This window comes from Orcinus orca, chromosome X (assembly GCF_937001465.1).
Source record: "Orcinus orca chromosome X, mOrcOrc1.1, whole genome shotgun sequence".
In the NCBI taxonomy this organism is placed as follows: domain Eukaryota; kingdom Metazoa; phylum Chordata; class Mammalia; order Artiodactyla; family Delphinidae; genus Orcinus; species Orcinus orca.
In genome coordinates this window covers 43,911,995-43,932,274 of record NC_064580.1, presented here as the reverse complement: position 1 = coordinate 43,932,274, position 20,280 = coordinate 43,911,995, and the positions used below count along the sequence as shown (strand labels likewise).

The window sequence follows — 20,280 nt, the reverse complement described above, 5'->3', positions numbered from 1 at the left end:
TTGGGAGGTGGCCTGAGGCTGAGGTGTGGCCTGGAAGGGAAGAGAGGGAGACATTGAGGTTGTTTCCTGGTTCTCCCCACACCCCCTTGAACAGGCCAGGTGAGCAAAACTTCCCCAAGGCAACAGAATGGAACAGCCTCGTCATGGAAGGCCCTTCAGGATCAGGACCTCCACGTCCGGCAGGAGGACTCAGCGAGGAAGCGGAAACACCATCCAGACCGGTGGGACCCTGAGCATCTCAGATGGAGGTAGGGGTCAGGGCTGTGGGGAGGCTCCAGCGGTCAGAGAAGGCTTCTAGGGCAAGGCACGTGCCTAGAAGGAACTAGGAATGGCATTATGAGTGGGTTTTAAGACATCGGCAAAGGTGGGATGACCAGAATGTGCCTCTGATAAAGAACTAAGCCTGGTGTTGGCCCCGCTCCACAGACAGGATGAGCCTGCAGCCAAGAGTGAGAAAGCAGCTCCCAGGAGTCAGCACTGGCTGCACAGGGACCTGCGTGTGCGGTTTGTGGACAAGCTGCACAAGGGTGGCCAGTATTACAACACCAAGGTGGGAGCCCTGCACCTGGGTCCGCTTCCTCCCCAGGGACTGGGCCCACTTAGCTCTCTAACATTCTCATATCCCCTGGCCCTTTCCCCAGATGACAGTCGAAGATGTCCTGAGCCCAGATACCTGTGTGTGTCGGACAGATGAAGGCCAGGTCCTGGAAGGTGAGTCTGAGGGATGGCCATTGGGTCATTATCATCCTGGAGGCTGATTGAGAGGGCTGTCTTGGGCCAAGAGCCTGGCTAAAGGCGGGAGGTTGGACAGAGTTAGGTTTTTTGCAAGGCCCAGCATCCTCTAACAGATCATTAGACGCTTCCATGATGGTGAATATCTGAGCCTCACTTTCCTCTTCTGCAAAATTAGCATGGAGATAACCTATTTCTCCCTCTTATAACTGGTCCCTTGTAGGGATGTGTGTAAGCTCCCTGTGCAGGGCAGGGCATACAACATGCCCACAATAAATGGTATCTGTTATCACCCCCACCCATCATCATCATACATAAATGCTCCCTTTATTACAACTATTGCCAGGAACCACTCCTTAGGTTTCCTCCTCTGTGAAGTGGATGTGGGGGCCTCGCATCTGTCAAGAGGCACAGAGTGGCACCAGAGAATACAGGAAAGGCCCTTCTGACAGGACCCTGACTGGGCTGACCCTTGCTGCAGGCCTCACACCCCTCTCCTTGTCCACAGGCCTGAGGGAAGACATGCTGGAGACCCTGGTTCCTAAGGTCCAGGGCAACCGGGTGATGGTGGTGCTGGGGCCATGGGCTGGAAGGGTGAGTGCAAGACCTGGGAATGGGCATGGGAGCACTCAGGGAATGTCCCTGAATCTAGATTGGCCTTGCTGACTCCACCCGCCCCTACTCTAGGTGGGCCGTCTGCTGGACCGGGACAGAGAGCAGAGCCGGGCTCTTGTGCAGCTGCAGAGAGAGAATCAGGTGGTGGAGCTTCACTATGATGCCATCTGCCAGTACATGGGCCCCAGCGACTCGGAGGACTGACCTGTGGACACACTCCCATCCCCCAGGTTGTTACCAATCCCGTACAGTGTGAAAAGCCTGCCTTCACGAAGGCGGGGGGGGGGTCGTGGTTCCGCCCTCCACTTGCAGTGCAGCCCTGGGACAGGATGGACCAGAAGGGAGGCTAGAAACAAACCCAGTATTTACCAGAACTTAGTATATAATAAAAACCAGTCTGGGCTTTCCTGGTGGCGCAGTGGTTGAGAGTCCGCCTACCGATGCAGGGGACACGGGTTCGTGCCCCAGTCTGGGAAGATCCCACATGCCGCGGAGCGGCTGCGCCCGTGAGCCATGGCCACTGAGCCTGCGCGTCCGGAGCCTGTGCTCCCCAACAGGAGAGGCCACACAGTGAGAGACCCGCGAACCGCAAAAAAAAAACCAACAAGAGATCATAAATGGTGTGCTGAGCTGTGAGTGGAGATGGGAGCTGTGCTGATTGAGGTGGGAACCAGTCCTTTTTTCAGCCCCACCACCCAGCTTGGGCTGCTCACCAAGTGGAAGGATCCATCCGCTCCCGAGCTCACTGTCGGAGTCCAGAAGCTCTGAACACTGTCCCCGAGCAGAGACTAGGGATTCTGGAACACCACATCTCTGGACAACTTTCTGAGTGAGAATCTAGCAGGCTCTGCTTTTACTTTTGGTCCAGAGCAGATGCCCAGAGGATATCTTGAGCCTGTGACAGGAGTCAAGTGGAAGGGAGGCTTCTCCCCACCAATGGGACGTGTTAGCACTACTTTCCAGAGGCGTCAGTTAATCTCGGGGCCCCCGTTTTAGTCCCAAAACTTTGAAGGTGAAAAAATTTTGTCTATCTCGGGTAGAATTTCTCTGGTTGCTCCAGGTAACTGGGTTCTCAAAAAGGTTATCCTTTTTCCATTAAAGGGTTCCAGAGAATCCTTTTTCCTGTTTAATGGCCTAAGATACAAAATCAACAAGGGAAGAAAAAAAAATCAGGGGAAGTCAGAACTTCAGGCACAAGTGTTTCTAAATCATCCCCAGTCACTAAGTCATTGATGTAATTAATGGTATTTGAGTTAGATCTAGGCTTCTGGTATAAACTCCTGATGCTTCAGAACACGGCACAGCTGTGGAGAATTTAAACACTTCCCCCTCAAGCAGGATAATAAAGGTGAGCTTCTGTCCTTGCCAAGCAGAGGCAGACTACCCTTTTGAGCCAAAATGAGCAGGTATAGAAAGACAGTGAGTTGGCCAGATCAGTGTGCCTAGTAAGGCAAGGGATGATTAGAAAACCTTCCAGTATAGTAACCCCAATATGAGGGACACTTACACAGACCGATTTACTTTTTTTTTAATCATCCCTGCTTAATTCCAGAACTCTGTTTTCAAGATTAGCCAAACAGGGTTGTTAAGACAGATACCAGAGAACAAACCCCCACCCCCAGTTGCTCGTTCTCGAGTCATCATCGTGATTGCACATGCTGCCCTGGAATTCCAGGCTGAGTTGTATTTTTAATCTTGGGAAGGGTTAGGGGACTTCCCTGGTGGTCCAGTGGATAGGACTCCACACTCCCAGTGTAGGGGGCCCGCGTTGGATCCATGGTCGGGGAACTAGATCCCACATGAGTGCTGCAACTAAGAAGCCCGCATGCTACAACTAAAAGATCCCACGTGGGGCTTCCCTGGTGGTGCAGTGGTTAAGAATCCGCTTGCCAATGCAGGGGACACGGGTTCGAGCCCTGCTCCAGGAAGATCCCACATGCCGTGGAGCAACTAAGCCCGTGCGCCACAACTACTGAGCCCGCGCTCTAGAGCCCGCGAGCCACAACTACTGAAGCCCGCGTGCCACAACTACTGAAGCCCGCATGCCTAGAGTCCGTGCTCTGCAACAAGAGAAGCCACCCAATGAGAAGCCCACACACCGCAACGAAGAGTAGCCCCCGCTCGCTGCAACTGGAGAAAAGCCCGCGCACAGCAACTAAGACCTAACGTGGCCAAAAATAAAAATAAATAAATAACTTTATTTAAAAAGATCCCATGTGCTGCAACTAAAGACCTGGCGTGAGCCAAAAATAAATATTTTTTAAAAATCTTGGGAAGGGTTGGGAGTTCTAGAGGTTCCCAATTTGGCACACCCAGAAATCACTTTCCTATGCTGTTATGTGCTTCACCCAGTCAAGAAGGCCGCCTCCTTTCTCCAAATCATAATAAATCCATCTTGGTAATGCTCTTGAGAAGGACAGAAAGCTCCTCGGGGAATGGCCCTGGTCCCATGTGTCTGCCCTGCAACGTGGCATAACCTGGCAGTTTCAGACAAATCCCTCCATCTCCTCTGTGCGCCATGACACTTAAAACAGATCTTTCACCAGATCTGATTTCCTAGAGTTAATGTTTCTCCCGAGCCTGCCTTTGGAAATGGGGCCTGAAGTTCTTGAATACAGCCCTGTGTCCAGAAGGCCTAGCCCTCGGCAGAGCGCCTGGTCCCCCCGGGGCAGATCATCGGTGCTTTACATGCTTGCCCTGAGAGGATCCCTCCTGATCCCTCAGTTTGAGGACAGGGCTGCTTACATTCCTGGAAGCGTAGACAGTATCAGGAAGCTTTCCCAATCTGCCCCTTGTTCACTGTGTACAAATACCCTTTGAGTCTGTGCAGTTTTCTCGGCTGCTGTGCTTGCTGCCAGTGTTGCCCCTTAGGCAGTGGTTACTGCAATGACAGCTTCTGTGAGCCCATGAACTCTCCACAGACCACTCACAAGCTGGGGACCGTGACCCGTACAATTTGTCCAGACTGGCTTCTTCCACATCACAGGGTCTGAGCAAGATGTGGGTAAAAAAGCATCTGCCTCTTCTGCCAAGTCTCCAGAAGTTTCCCTGGCAGGGTGCAACCTCTGTTAAAAAACTGTCCAGACACTGAACCAGGAATGTGTGGCAGCAGACTCAAGAAGCAGCTTCTCTGCCTTTTGAGAGAGAAGTGAAGTATTTGGGTGATTGGGACTACTGCGTGGGGCTGAGCTTGGTGGAGAAATATACAGGTAGGCCCTTCGTTTCTGACGTTGCTTCCTCAGCCGGGGGATGCTCCCCTCCACTCCCACACTGGGGCCTCTTAATCTCCATGTTTGTAGCATCAAGCAGAGAGAGAAAGTATCCAACAACTTGGAAAGCTACATCCTCACCAGGTTACCCCTATTTCTCCAATTCATTCATCAGGCATCTGTGGGGAACCCCTACTGTATGCCAGATACTATTCTGCATGCTAGGGATACAGTAAAGGGTAAATCATTCATTCAACAAGTATTGAGTCTCCATTCTACGCCAGACATGATTCTAGCTACTGAAGATTTGAAAAACACCATGAACAAAACAAAGATGCTTGCCCTTGTGGAGCTGACATTCCAGTGGGGCTGAGAGGCAATAAGCATAAGAAGTAAATGATCCAGTATGTTAGAAGATGCTAACAGCCATGGGGCTGGGTGGGGGGGAGCGGGGAGAAAGTACAGCAGGGTAAAGGGGATCCAGAGTGGGCAATATTCATAGGATGGCCAGGGAAGGCTTTACTACAAAGGTGACATTTGAGAAAATATATGAAGAAGTGAGGGAGAGTCATGCAGCTATCTGGAGAGTGGTCTGAGTCAGGAAACAAAGTGCAAAGGCCCTGTGGTGACACCATTGCTGGTGTGTTTGAGGAATAGTGAGGCCAGTGTGGCTGCAGGGGAGTAAATGAGGGAGAGGGGATGTAGGAGGTCAGGTCCGAGAGGTACTATGGTGCTTTGAGGGCCACATGCAATGTTCTGACTGAGGTGACAACCATAAACCTCCATGCAGCCACTGCCAGAGACTGCCTGTTGATGCCACCCCCACCCCCACAGCCACATTAAATACAGCTGCCTGCCAAGTGCTTTGGTCAGTCTGGCTGATTTCCACTGTCAGGAACTGACTCTTCCACTGGCTGCCCACTGGGGCTGCTGGAACTTCCTGGAAGGCTTACTTCTCTGTCAGTGCCAGTGGGGTACTTTGAGGCATTGCCTCAAACTTGGGAAGCAACTTCCTTCCCAGGCCTCGGAGGAATCCTCAGCACTTCCACACCCCACCCCACCCCACCCCACCCCACCCCACCCCCATCTTTAACCGCTTCTCTGGAAGAGTTATTGTCTGAAAACAGACACCACCAGCTAAAGAGGAGAAGCACTAAATGTATCCTGTTTCCCCACAGCATCTCAAAAGAGGACTAAATGCCACAACGTTGCTCACTAATCTTTTGGTAGTACTGATTTTCCTTATAACCTCATCCCATCCTTGTCTTCAAAAGTGCTTTAAGTCCTTGGGGAATTGCAGATTAAAAACAACAATGAAAAAAAATAAAACAACAATGAGCTACCACTACACACCTATGAGAATGGCAAACATCCAACACACTGACAATACCAAATACTGGTGAGGATGTGGAACAACAGGAACTTTCATTCATTACTGGTAGGAATGCAAAATGGTACAGCCACTCTGGAAGACCGTCTGGCCATTTCTTAAAAAACTAAACATACTCTTACCATATGATCCAGCAATCACACTCCTTGATATTTACCCAAAGGAGCTGAAAACATATCCACACAAAAACGTGCACATGGATATTTATAGCAGCTTTATTCATAAGTGCCAAAACTTGGAAGCAACCACAATTGTCCTTCAGTAGGTGAATGGATAAAGTAACTGTGGTACATCCAGACAATAGAATATTATTCAGTGATAAAAAGAAATGAGCTATATAGCCATGAAAGGAAACTTAAATGCATATTACTAAGTGAAAGAAATCAATCTGAAAACGCTACATACTGAATGTTTCCAACAATATGACATTCTGGAAAGGTCAATACTATGGTGACAGTAAAAAGTGGTTGCCAGGAGTTAGAGAGTAAGGGAGGGATGAATAGGCAGAGCACAGAGGATTTTACTGCAATGAAACTACTTTGTAGGCTACTCTAATGGTCGATATGTGCCATACATTTGTGAAAACCCACAGAATGTGCAACACAAAGCGTGAACCCTAATGTAAACAAGGGACTTTTGGTGACAATGATGTACTATTGTCAATAAATGTAGGTTCATTGATTGTAATAAATGTACCACTGTGGTGCAAGATGTCAATAGTGGGGGAAGATGTGCATGGAGGTAGGGGCAGGGGTGTATTTTCTACTCAGTTTTGCTATGAATCTAAAACTGCTCTAAAAAATAAAGCTGATTCTTTTAAAAAAGCGCTTTAAGAATCTTTATGAAAATTAGAGATAAACCACCCCTTTTGTCTTTGCCATATCCTATTAATAAACTGTTTTCAAAAAGCAGTTCTTTTTATTTTTTTATTATTATTATTATTATTATTTTGCGGTACGTGGGTCTCTCACTGATGTGGCCTCTCCCGTTGCGGAGCACAGGCTCCGGACGCACAGGCTCAGCGGCCATGGCTCACGGGCCCAGCCGCTCCGCGGCATGTGGGATCTTCCCGGACCGGGACACGAACCCGTGTCCCCTGCACCGGCAGGCAGACTCTCAATCACTGCACCACCAGGGAAGCCCAAAAAGCAGTTCTTATATATTCTAGATACAGATACTTTATCAGATACATGCTTTGCAAGTATTTTCTCCCAGTCTCTGGTTTGTCTTTTCATTCTCTTAATGTCTTTTGAAAAGCAGAAATGTTCAATTTTGATGAAGTCAAATTTATCAATTTGTTCTTTCTGGATTGTCCTTTTGATGTCATATCTAAGAAATCTTCACCTAATCCAAGATCACAAAGGTTTTCTAGAAGTTTTATAGTTCTAGATTATATATTTAGGTCTTTAATCCATGTTGAATTAATTTTTGTGTGTGGTGGGAGGTATGGATCCAGGCTCATTCTTTGGAGTATGGATATCCAACTGTTCCAGCACCACTTGTTGAAAAGACTACCCTTCCTCCACTGCATTGCTTTCCGCTTTTTCAAAAATCAGTTATCCACCACAAAGGAAAGAAAAAGATCAGTTGTCCACATATTTTTGGATTGATTTCTGGACTCTGTTATGTTCTATTGGTATATTTGTCTATCTGTATGCCAGTATCATGCTGTATTGATAACTATAGCTTTATAATGATTCTTTTTTTAAATTTAATTTATTTTCAGCTGCGTTGGGTCTTCGTTGCTGTGCGCGGGCTTTCTCTAGTTGCGGAGAGCAGGGCCTACTCTTCACTGCGGTGCACGGGCTTCTCATTGTGGTGGCTTCCCTTGTTGCGAAGCACAGGCTCTAGGCCTGCGGGCTCAGTAGTTGTGGCTCGTGTGCTCTAGAGCGCAGGCTCAGTAGTTGTGGTGCACGGACTTAATTGCTCTGTGGCATGTGGGATCTTCCTGGACCAGGGCTTGAACCTGTGTCTCCTGCATTGGCAGGTGGATTCTTAACCACTGCACCACCAGGGGAGTCCTGTAATGATTCTTGAAATCAGGTAGGATTAGCCCTGCAACTTTGTTATTCTTTTGCAGAGTTGCTTCGGCTATTCTAGGTCTTTTACATTTCTATATGAATTTTAGAGTCTTTTTGTCAATTTCTACTACAAAAGAGCCTACTGGGATTGGATCAGATCTATAGATCAATTAGGGAAGAATTAACATGTTAATAATATTTAGCCTTCCAACCCATGAACAAGGTCCATTTATACATGTCTTTAATTTGTCTCAGCAGTTTTTGTAGTCTTCGGTGTATAAGTATTGTACTGAAGAAAAAAAGGATAAATGTCTTGTCAGATTTATCCCTAAGTATTTAATATTTCTTGATATTATTGTACATATTATTTTTTGAATTTTATTTTTTTATACAGCAGGTCCTTATTAGTCATCAATTTTATACACATCACTGTATACATATCAATTCAAATCGTCCAATTCAGCACACCACCATCCCCCCCCACGGCTTTCCCCCCTTGGTGTCCATACGTTTGTTCTCTACATCTGTGTCTCAACTTCTGCCCTGCAAACCAGTTCATCCATACCATTTTTCTAGGTTCCACATACATCCGTTAATACACAATATTTGTTTTGCTCTTTCTGACTTACTTCACTCTGTAAGACAGTCTCTAGATCCATCCACGTTTCAACAAATGACTCAATTTCGTTCCTTTTTATGGCTGAGTAATATTCCATTGTATATATGTACCACTTCTTCTTTATCCATTCGTCTGTCAATGGGCATTTAGGTTGCTTCCATTAGCTGGCTATTGTAAATAGTGCTGCAATGAACATTGGGGTGCATGTGTCTTTTTGAATTATGGTTTTCTCTGGGTATATGCCCAGGAGTGGGATTGCTGGATCATATGGTAATTCTATGTTTAGTTTTTTAAGGAACCTCCATACTGTTCTCCATAGTGGCTGTATCAATTTACATTCCCACCAACAGTGCAAGAGGGTTCCCTTTTCTCCACACCCTCTCCAGCATTTGTTGTTTGTAGATTTTCTGATGATGCCCATTCTAACTGGTGTGAGGTGATACCTCATTGTAGTTCTGATTTGCATTTCTCTAATAATTAGTGATGTTGAGCAGCTTTTCATGTGCTTCTTGGCCATGTGTATGTCTTCTTTGGAGAAATGTCTATTTAGGCCTTCTGCCCATTTTTGGACTGGGTTGTTTGTTTCTTTAATATTGAGCTGCATGAGCTGTTTATATATTTTGGAGATTAATCCTTTGTCCGTTGATTCGTTTGCAAATATTTTCTCCCATTCTGAGGGTTGTCTTTTGGTCTTGTTTATGGTTTCCTTTGCTGTGCAAAAGCTTTTAAGTTTCATTAGGTCCCATTTGTTTATTTTTGTTTTTATTTCCATTACTCTAGGAGGTGGATCAAAAAAGATCTTGCTGTGATTTATGTCAAAGAGTGTTCTTCCTATGTTTTCCTCTAAGAATTTCATAGTGTTCCATCTTACACTTAGGTCTCTAATCCATTTTGAGTTTATTTTTGTGTATGGTGTTAGGGAGTGTTCTAATTTCATTCTTTTACATGTAGCTGTCCAGTTTTCCCCGCACCACTTATTGAAGAGACTGTCTTTCTCCATTGTATATCCTTGCCTACTTTGTCATAGATTAGTTGACCATAGGTGTGTGGGTTTATCTCTGGGCTTTCTATCTTGTTCCATTGATCTGTGTTTCTGTTTTTGTGCCAGTACCATGTTGTCTTGATTACTGTAGCTTTGTAGTATAGTCTGAAGTCAGGGAGTCTGATTCCTCCAGCTCCTTTTTTTCGCTCAAGACTGCTTTGGCTCTTCAGAGTCTTTTGTGTCTCCATACAAATTTTAAGATTTTTGTTCTAGTTCCGTAAAAAATGCCATTGGTAGTTTGATAGGGATTGTATAGAATCTGTAGATTGCTTTGGGTAGTATAGTCATTTTCACTATATTGATTCTTCTAATCCAAGAACATGGTGTATCTCTCCATCTGTTGGTATCATCTTTAATTTCTTTCATCAGTGTCTTATACTTTTCTGCATACAGGTCTTTTGTCTCCCTAGGTAGGTTTATTCCTAGGTATTTTATTCTTTTTGTTGCAATGGTAAATGGGAGTGTTTACTTAATTTCTCTTTCAGATTTTGCATCATTAGTGTATAGGAATGCAAGAGATTTCTGTGCATTAATTTTGTATCCTGCAACTTTACCAAATTCATTGATTAACTCTAGTAGTTTTCTGGTGGCATTTTTAGGATTCTCTATGTATAGCATCATGTCATCTGCAAACAGTGACAGTTTTACTTCTTCTTTTCCAATTTGTATGCCTTTTATTTCCTTTTCTTCTCTGACTGCCGTGGCTAGGACTTCCAAAACTATGTTGAAAAACAGTGGTGAGAGTGGACATCCTTGTCTTGTTCCTGATCTTAGAGGAAATGCTTTCAGTTTTTCACCATTGAGAATGATGTTTGCTGTGGGTTTTTCGTATACGGCCTTTATTATGTTTAGTTAGGTTCCCTCTATGCCCACTTTCTGGAGAGTTTTTCTCATAAATGGGTGTTGAATTTTGTCAAAAGCTTTTTCTGCATCTATGGAGATGATCATATGGTTTTATTCTTCAATTTGTTAATATGGTGTATCACATTGATTGATTTGTGTATATTGAAGAATCCTTGCATCCCTGGGATAAATCCCACTTGATCATGGTGTATGATCCTTTTAATGTGTTGTTGGATTCTGTTTGCTAGTATTTTGTTAAGGACTTTTGCATCTATATTCATCAGTGATATTGTTCTGTAATTTTCTTTTCTTGTAGTATCTTTGGCTGGTTTTGGTATCACAGTGATGGTGGCCTCATAGAATGAGTTTGGGAGTGTTCCTTCCTCTGCACTTTTTTGGAAGAGTTTGAGAAGGATAGGTGTTAGCTCTTCTCTAAATGTTTGATAGAATTCACCTGTGAAGCCATCTGGTCCTGGACTTTTGTTCATTGGAAGATTTTTAATCACAGTTTCAATTTCATTACTTGTGATTAGGCTGCTCGTATTTTATATTTCTTCCTGGTTTAGTCTTGGAAGGTTATACCTTTCTAAGAATTTGTCCATTTCTTCCAGGTTGTCCATTTTATTGGCATAGAGTTGCTTGTAGTAGTCTCTTAGGATGCTTTGTATTTCTGTGGTGTCTGTTGTAACTTCCCCTTTTTCATTTCTAATTTTATTGATTTGAGTCCTCTCCCTCTTTTTCTTGATGAGTCTGGCTAATGGTTTATCAATTTAGTTTATCTTCTCAAAGAACCAGCTTTTAGTTTTATTGATCTCTGCTATTGTTTTCTTTGTTTCTATTTCATTTATTTCTGCTCTGATCTTTATGATTTCTTTCCTTCTGCTAACTTTGGTCTTTTTTTTTTTTTTTTTTTTTTTTTTTTGCAGTACGCAGGGCTCTCACTGTTGTGGCCTCTCCTGTTGTGGAGCAGAGGCTTCAGACGCGCAGGCTTAGCGACCATGGATCACGGGCCCAGCCACTCCGCGGCATGTGGGATCTTCCCGGACCGGGACACGAACCTGTGTCCCCTGCATTGGCAGGCGGACTCTCAACCACTATGCCACCAGGGAAGCCCCTAACTTTGGGTTTTGTTTGTTCTTCTTTCTCCAGTTCCTTTAGTTGTAAGGTTAGATTGTTTATTTGAGATTTTTCTTGTTTCTTGAGGTAGGCTTGTATAGCTATAAACTTCCCTCTTAGAACTGCTTTTGCTGCATCCCGTAGGTTTTGGATTGTCGTGTTTTCATTGTCATTTGTCTCTAGGTATTTTTCGATTTCCTCTTTGATTTCTTCAGTGATCTCTTGGTTATTTAGTAACGTATTGTTTAGCCTCCATGTGTTTCTGTTTTTTACGTTTTTTTCCCTGTAATTCATTTCTAATCTCATAGGGTTGTGGTCAGAAAAGATGCTTGATATGATTTCAGTTTTCTTAAATTTACTGAGGCTTGATTTGTGACCCAAGATGTGATCTATCCTGGAGGATGTTCCGTGCGCACTTGAGAAGAAAATGTAATCTGCTGTTTTTGGATGGAATGTACTATAAATATCAATTAAATCTATCTGGTCTATTGTGTCATTTAAAGCTTCTGTTTCCTTATTTATTTTCATTTTGGATGATCTGTCCATTGGTGTAAATGAGGTGTTAAAATCCCCCACTATTATTTTTATTTTTATTTTTTTGCGGTATGCAGGCCTCTCACTGTTGTGGCCTCTCCCATTGTGGAGCACAGGCTCCGGACGCGCAGGCTCAGCGGCCATGGCTCACGGGCCCAGCCGCTCCGCGGCATGTGGGATCTTCCCGGACCGGGGCATGAACCCGTGTCCCCTGCAACCATCTTAACCATTTTAAAGTGTACAGTTAAGTGGCATTAAATATATTCACACTGTTGTATAACCATCATCACCATCCATCTCCAGACCTTTTCATCTTGCAAAATTGAAATTCTGTACCCATTAAACAATTACTCCCCATTCTTTCCTCTCCCCAACCCCTGGCAACTATCTGTGTCTTCTTGAGTGAGCTATGGTAATTTGTGTCTTTCAAGGAATTTGTACATTTCAATGAAGTTGTGGAATTTATTGGCATAAAGTTGTTTATAATATTCCTTTAACCGTTTTAGTATCTGTAGAATCTGTAGTGATGTCACCTCTCATTTCTGATATTGGTAAGTTGTGTCTTCTCCCTTTTTTTTTTCTTGTAAGTCTTCACGTTTGTCAGTTTTGTTGATCTCAGTCAACCGCTTTTGATTTCACTGATTTTCTCCATTGTTTTTCTGTTTTCTATTTTTATTGATTTCCACTTTGATCTTTATTATTTCCTTTCTTCTGCTTACCTTAGGTTTACTTTGCTCTTCTTTTTCTAGTTTCTTATGGTGGAAGCTGAGATAATAGATTTTAGACCTTTCTTATTTAGTTCTTTCTTCTTTTCTAATATAGGCAGGCATTTAATGCAATAAATTCACCCCCGAATACTGCTTTAGTGGCATTGACAAATACTAATATGTTGAGTTTTCATTTTCATTCAGTTCAAAATGTTTTCTAATTTCCATTCTGACTTCTTTGATCCATGAATTATTTTGAAGTGTGTTACTTAGTTTCCAAATATTTGGAGATTTTCCAGAGATCTTCCTGTTATTAATTTCTAATTCAGTTCCATTGTGGCCAGAGAAAACAATTTGTATAACCTGAATCCTTTTGCATTTACTGAGATTAATTTTATGGCCCAGAAAATGGTCTATCTTGGTAATACAGGGAAACTGCTTCATGCTGGTGCCTTGACCTTGCATAGATCCTCATAGTTCCTGTAGGTAATGCTTAACCACAGCTGATCTATCTAGGTCTTGGCAGAAGCCTTGTGATCCTCCCAGAACATGAGAGCATGGGAAGCTTGTGAAGAACTGCTACAAGGCCATTTCCCACTCACTTTTTTATTTTCATGGGAAGCTGTCATGAGAGATTCTTATCACCTCCCAAATTCTGAGGAGCTATGAGGATTTCTGTCTGACCCTTAGGGTACAGCTGCAGGGTATAAAAATGCTTACCTGCAGCATGAAATCAGCTCCTCAGCAACAGGGTGTTCCACCACTTGTGTTGCAGCCATCTGGACCCTTTTGTTTCAGTATCATCCTGTGGTACAAAGGATATGGGGAACTGCTGTTGAGCCCCTCTAGTGAATTTTCATTTCAGTTATTTCATATTTATTTTCTTTATATTATTTTCATATTCTATTATTTTTTATTTACTTTTATCATATTCAACTATTTTAACTCCTGAATTTGTTTTTTTTTTTACTTTCTATCTTTTTGTTGATATTCTCTATTTGGTGAGACATGGTTATTATACTTCCCTTTAGTTCTTTAGATATGGTTTCCTTTAGTTCTTTGAGCATATTTATGCTAGTGATTTAAAATCTTTGTCTAAGCTGCATGTAAATCAGTGAAGTCAGAACACTCCCTCACACGATATACAAAAATGAACTCAAAATGGCTTAAAGGCTTAAATATAAGACATGACACCATAAGACTCCTAGAAGAACACAGGCAAAAGATTCTCTGACATAAATCATAGCAATGTTTTCTTAGGTCAGTCTCCCAAGGCAATAGAAACAAAAGCAAAAATAAACAAATGAGGCCTAATCAAACTTATACACTTTTACACAGCAAAGGAAACCATGAACAAAACAAAAACACAACCTAGGGACTGGGAGAAAATATTTGCAAATGATGCTGAAACTGTGCAACTCAGATTGGGACTTGAACACACATGCCAGGACTCGAACCCAGCCAAAACCCTGACTGGGACTTGAACCCACGTTTTTTTAACTGAGATCACACACCTGGTCTCAGGACATAATGAAGCTCAGGTTCTTGATGTCTCATCACAGAAAGAATTCAGTGAGAGACAAAGTAGGTAAGAAGTGGATTTATTTAGAGAGAAACACACTCCACAGAATGTGGGTCATCTGAGAAGGCGAGAGCAGCACCAGGGTATGGGGTTGTCAGTTTTTATAAGGGTGGGTAATTTCATAGGCTAATGAGTGGGAAGAGTATTCCAGCTATTTTGGGGAAGGGGTGGGGATTTCCAGAAATAGGGCCACTGCCCACTTTTTGACCTTTATGGTCGGCCTTGGAACTGTCATGTCACCTGTGGGTGTGTCATTTAGCTTGCTGGTGTGTTACAATGAGCAGAAAATGAGGTTCAAGGTCTAGTGGAAGCCATCTTGGACCTATTTGGTTCTAATCAGTTTATGTTGTGTCCTTGGGCTATATCATTCTTTTAAAGGTTGTGCCCTGCCCCCTTCCCTCCTGTTTCATTCTCCTCTCAGAGATTTTACTCCCATATTCTTACGGGAAGCAGAGGGGCAATGGTCCATCTTCTGTAACTGCTTCGAGGCTGAGTAGGGGTGTCGACCCTACCTGTCAGGGAGTAAAAACATCTCTGGATGCCTGATCTAGGGGCCCCAGGGGCAAGACAGCTACTTGTTTTAAGTCAGTATGGGCTGGAATCCTCACATAGTTATCATCTTGATGTGGAACTGTTGTAACTGCTTCCATAGCCTTTCTATGAATCTCCTTGATGATGAAGCACGTTTTGGAACAGCATCAGAGTACAAAAATAACTATCTATAAATGACAAAAGAATTAAAAGGCATGGTTAAACATCTGATTACAGTGTAATCGGTAAAGAAACTTGGTTACAATAACCAGAATTACGAATGATTGCATTTCACTTAACATACCAAATAACCCTAGTTAAATATTTCTCTTTGAGATACTTCAGGGGCCCTCTACAGAATCCCAAAATTAGCTGGAAATCAAAAGAACTTTAATGAAAATTTGATATTTGGGAATTTGTCAAAAAGTTTTAAAACACTTGGTAAAATAAGATCATAGGTTACTGTGAGACAATACTTATTCTGTAATCAAAGTGACAATAAAAGATTTCAAAGACAAATACAACACAGATCATTTAAAAGGTAAAGAAACTTAATATCTGTTATCAAAGGCAGTTCAACATTTTAAGAAAACCTGTCCTCTTGGGACTTCGCTGGTGGTGCAGTGGTATCTGCCTGCCAGTGCAGGGGGCACGGGTTCGATCCCTGGTCCAGGAAGATCCCACATGCCGTGGAGCAACTAAGTCCGTGCGCCCCAACTACTGAGCCTGTGCTCTAGAGCCCACAAGCCACAACTACTGAGCCCGTGTGCCACAACTACTGAAGCCTGCGTCCCTAGAGCCCGTGCTCCACAACAAAGAGAAGCCACCACAATGAGAAGCCCGTGCACCGCATCCAAGAGCAGCCCTTGCTTGCCACAACTAGAGAAAGCTCACACACAGCAATGAAGACCAAACACAGCCAAAAATAAATAAATAAATAAGCAAATTTATTTAAAAAAAAAAAGAAAAAGAAAACCTGTCCTCTTAAAAGAGAGAAAAGCCACATTCAAGTCTTGAACCAGCTTACTTTTAAAATGCATTTACTCAATTAAATTTATTCTAAACTTAGTCAATCCTGACCGTGCACAAAACACTTTTCTCACAGTCCACTTTCCACAAACTTTTCATTACTTTCTGTAACCATCACTTTATTTTTTTGCAACCAGAAACAACCATCTGGGTTCAAGTAGCAATCTGAGTTGCATGGTTTCAATGCAACCAACAAAGGCTTAATTTCCAAAATATACAAACAGCTCATACAACTCAATAACAACAACAAAAAAAACCAACTGATCAAAAAATGAGCAGAAGACCTAAATAGACATTTCTCCAAAGAAGACATACAGATGGCCAATAGGCATATGAAAAGATGCTCAATGTTGCTAATTATTAGAGAAATGCAAATCAAAACTACAATGAGGTATCACCTCACACCAGTCAAAATGGCCATCATTAAAAAGTCTACAAATAATATATACTGGAGAGGGTGTGGAGAAAAGGGAACCCTCCAACACTGTTGGTGGGAATGTAAATTGGTGCAGCCAGTACGGAAAACAGTATGGAGGTTCCTTTTAAAATTAAAAATAGAGTTACCATATGATTCAGCAATACCACTCCTGGGCATATATCTGGAGAAAACTCTAATTCAAAAAGATACAGGACTTCTCTGGTGGTGCAGTGGTTAAGAATCTGCCTGCTAATGCAGGGGACATGGGTTTGATCCCCGCTCCAGGAAGATCCCACATGCCATGGAGCAACTAAGCCCATGCACCACAACTACTCAGCCTGCACTCTAGAGCCTGTGAGCCACAACTACTGAGCCCACATGCCACAACTACTGAAGCCCCTGTGCCCTAGAGCCCGCATGCCGCAACTACTGAGCCCATACGCCACAACTACTGAAGCCCACACACCTAGAGCCCGTGCTCCGCAACAAGAGAAGCCACTTCAATGAGAAGCCCGTGCACCACAACTCAGAATAGCCCTCGCTCGCTGCAGCTAGAGAAAGCCCACGTGCAGCAATGAAGACCCAATGCAGCCAAAAAAGAAAAAAAAGATTCATGCACCCCAATGTTCATGCAGCACTATTTACAATAGCCAAGACATAGAAACAAGTTAAATGTCCATTGACAGATGAATGGATAAAGAAAATGTGGTATATATATACAATGGAATATTACTCAGCCATAAAAAGGAGTGAAATAATGCCATTTACAGCAACATGGATGGACCTAGAGCTTATCATACTAAGTGAAGGAAGTCATACAGAGAAAGGCAAATACCATGTGATATCACTTATATGTGAAATCTAAAATATGATATAAATGAACTTATTTACAAAACAGTAACAGACTCACAGACATAGAAAACAAATTTATGGTTAACAAAGAGGAAAGGGGATGGGGGAGGGATAAATTAGGAGTTTGGGATTAGCATATATATATATATATATATATATATATATATATATTCAGGAATTCCCTGGTGGTCCAGTGGTTGGGACTCTGTGCTTCCACTGCAGGGGGTACGGGTTTGACACCTGGTCAGGGAGCTAAGATCCTGCATGCCACGAGGCATGGCCAGAAAAAAAAAAAAGAGAGAGAGAGAATATGTATATTCTTAATCACTTATACTGTACACCAGAAACTAACACAACATTGTAAATCAACTATACTTCAAAAAAACCCTAAAATCTTTGTCTAGTACATCCAATGTTTGGGCTTCCTTAGGGATAGTTTCTATTTAGTGCTTTTTTTTGCCCTGTGTATGGTTCATACTTTCTATTTTCATTGCAATTTTAAAATCTGGATATTTTAAATAATGCAGCAGCTCTGGAATTCAGATTCTCTCCACCCCAGGCTTTATTGTTGCTGCTGTCTGTTTAGTGACTTTTCTGAACTAGTTTTATAGTCTGTATTCTTTGATATGTGTGGTCACCAAAGTTTCTGCTTTATTAACTTAGTGGTCAGCTAATGGTTAGAGAGAGATTTCTTCAAATCCTTTGAACCAATAAGTCTTCAACCTTTGCCTAGGGTTTCTCTGTGTGTGTTGGAGCATGCTTGAACACTCCAGCAAGGTAGTTTACAACTCTGCCTTAGCAGAGTTCTCCACAGAGCTTCAAGATCACCCAGAGGTGGAAATAATGCCATCTGCAGCAACATGGATGGACCTAGAGATTATCATACTAAGCGAAGTAAGTCAGACAGAGAAAGACAAATATACAATATTGCTTATATGTGGAATCTAATTTAAAATTATACAAATGAACTTATTTACAAAACAGAAACAGACTCACAGATCTTGAAATCAAACTTATGGTGACCAAAGGGAAAACGTGGGGGGAAATGATAAATTAGGAGATTGGGATTAACATACACACACTACTATATATAAAATACATAACAAATAAGGACCTACTGTAGGGCTTCCCTAGTGGCGCAGTGGTTAAGAATCTGCCTGCCAATGCAGGGGACACGGGTTTGAGCCCTGGTCCGGGAAGATCCCACATGACACGGAGCAACTAAGCCGGTGCACAACAACTACTGAGCCTGTGCTCTAGAGCCCGCACGCCACAACTACTGAGCCCACGAGCCACAAATACTGAAGCCCACGCGCCTAGAGCCTGTGCTCTGCAACAAGAGAAGCCATCGCAATGAGAAGCCTGTGCACTGCAACAAAGAGTAGCCCCTGCTCCCCGCAACTAGAGAAAGCCCACGGGCAGCAATGAAGACCCAACGCAGCCAAAAATAAATTTTAAAAAAGACCTACTGTATAGCACAGGGAACTCTACTCAGTACTCTGTAATGGCCTATATGGGAAAAGAATCTTAAAAAGAGTGGATATATGTATATGTATAACTGATTCACTCTGCTGTACACCTGAAACTAACACAACACTGTAAATCAACTATACTCCGATTAAAAAAAAAAAAAATCACCCAGAGTTGAAAGCTTAGGGCCTTCTCAGTTCTTTCCTTGGCATGCTTGTAGCCCTGCACTTGCACATGCATATGGCCTTCCAGACTCCCAGAAGTATGTCAGAGCTTTTCAAGGTCCCTCTGGATATCTTATTCCCAGTTTTTCATGATTTTTGGTCAACTTGTTTTCTCCAGCTGTTATCACAACCTCGGGCAACTGTGATGTTAAACAGTTTTCACCAGTTATTTTTTAAAAGGCTATTTGACCTGAGAGAGCTCTGAATCAGGTCAAATAAAGACAAGCCCTATAAGTGAAGGTTTCCAGGGAACTGCTATACAGGTCAAGAATGACAATTTTCTGGGCCTCACACCCATTAGAATGGTTACTATAAAAAAAAAAAGAAAGAAAAGAAGTGTTGGTTGGGATGTGGAGAAAATTAGAACCTTTGCACACTACTGGTAGGAATATAAAATGGTGCAGCTGCTACGGAAAACAGTTCCCCCCAAAATTAAAAAAACGATTACCATATGATCCAGCAATTCCACTTCTGGACAAATATCCAAATTAATTGAAAGCACAGTATCAAAGAGACTTTGCACACCCATGTTCATAGCAGCATTATTCCCAATAGCCAAAAGGTGGAAGCAATACAAATGTCCATCGATAAATGAATTGATAAGCAAAACGTGGTATATTCATACAATAGAATATTATTCAGCCTTTAAAGGGAAGGAAATTCTGACACATGCTTCAACACGGATGAACCTTGAGGATGTTATGCTAAGTGAAATAAGCCAGTCATAAGAAAACAAATACTGTATGATTCCACTTATATGATATATCTAAAGGAGTCAAATTGGGACTTCGCTGGTGGTCCAGTGGTTAAGAATTGGTCTTGCAATGCAGGGGACACCGGTTCAATCCCTGGTCAGGGAACTAAGATCCCACATGCCACGGGGCAACTAAGCCTGTGCACCACAACTAGAGAGCCCGTGTGCTGCAACTACAGAGCCCACATGCTCTGAAGCCCATGTGCCATAACTAGAGAGAAGCCCGTGTGCTGCAACGAAAGATCCCGCGTGCCTCAACTAAGACCCAATATAGCCAATAAAGGAGTCAAATTCATAGAAACATAAAGTAGAAAGGTGGTTGCCAGGGGCTGGGGGAGGGGGAAATGGGGAGATGTTTAATGGGTCTAGAGTTTCAGGGTCTTTTTTCAAGTTTCAGACTATTTATTAAGCAGTGTAAACCCCAACACAATACACCAACATGATTTCGTGCGTTTATTTATTTATTTTTTACTTTTTGGCCGTACCACGCAGCACGTGGGATCTTAGTTCCCCAACCAGGGATCGAACCGGCGCCCCCTGCAGTGGAAGTGCCAAGTCTTAACCTCTGGACCACTAGGGAAGTCCCTGATTT

At 42.9% G+C, this 20,280-nt stretch overlaps 1 protein-coding gene across 3 annotated transcripts in view; it reads left to right on the top strand.

The window, feature by feature from the left end:
• Positions 1 to 12,083, top strand: part of GPKOW (G-patch domain and KOW motifs) — a 35,375-nt gene extending 23,292 nt beyond the window's left edge. Inside the window, exons 8-13 of one of the 3 annotated variants that reach the window (XM_049704331.1) lie at positions 95 to 248; positions 427 to 550; positions 642 to 711; positions 1,241 to 1,326; positions 1,420 to 1,577; positions 11,398 to 12,083. In XM_049704331.1, the coding sequence (XP_049560288.1) occupies positions 95 to 248; positions 427 to 550; positions 642 to 711; positions 1,241 to 1,326; positions 1,420 to 1,551 (566 nt within the window). In that variant the 3' untranslated portion in view covers positions 1,552 to 1,577; positions 11,398 to 12,083. Of the gene's footprint in view, positions 1 to 94; positions 249 to 426; positions 551 to 641; positions 712 to 1,240; positions 1,327 to 1,419; positions 1,750 to 4,333; positions 9,835 to 11,397 lie in introns of those variants that run through there. The other 2 variants (XM_049704332.1, XM_012537493.3) reach the window with 2 other exon arrangements.
• Positions 12,084 to 20,280: the final 8,197 nt, after the last annotated feature.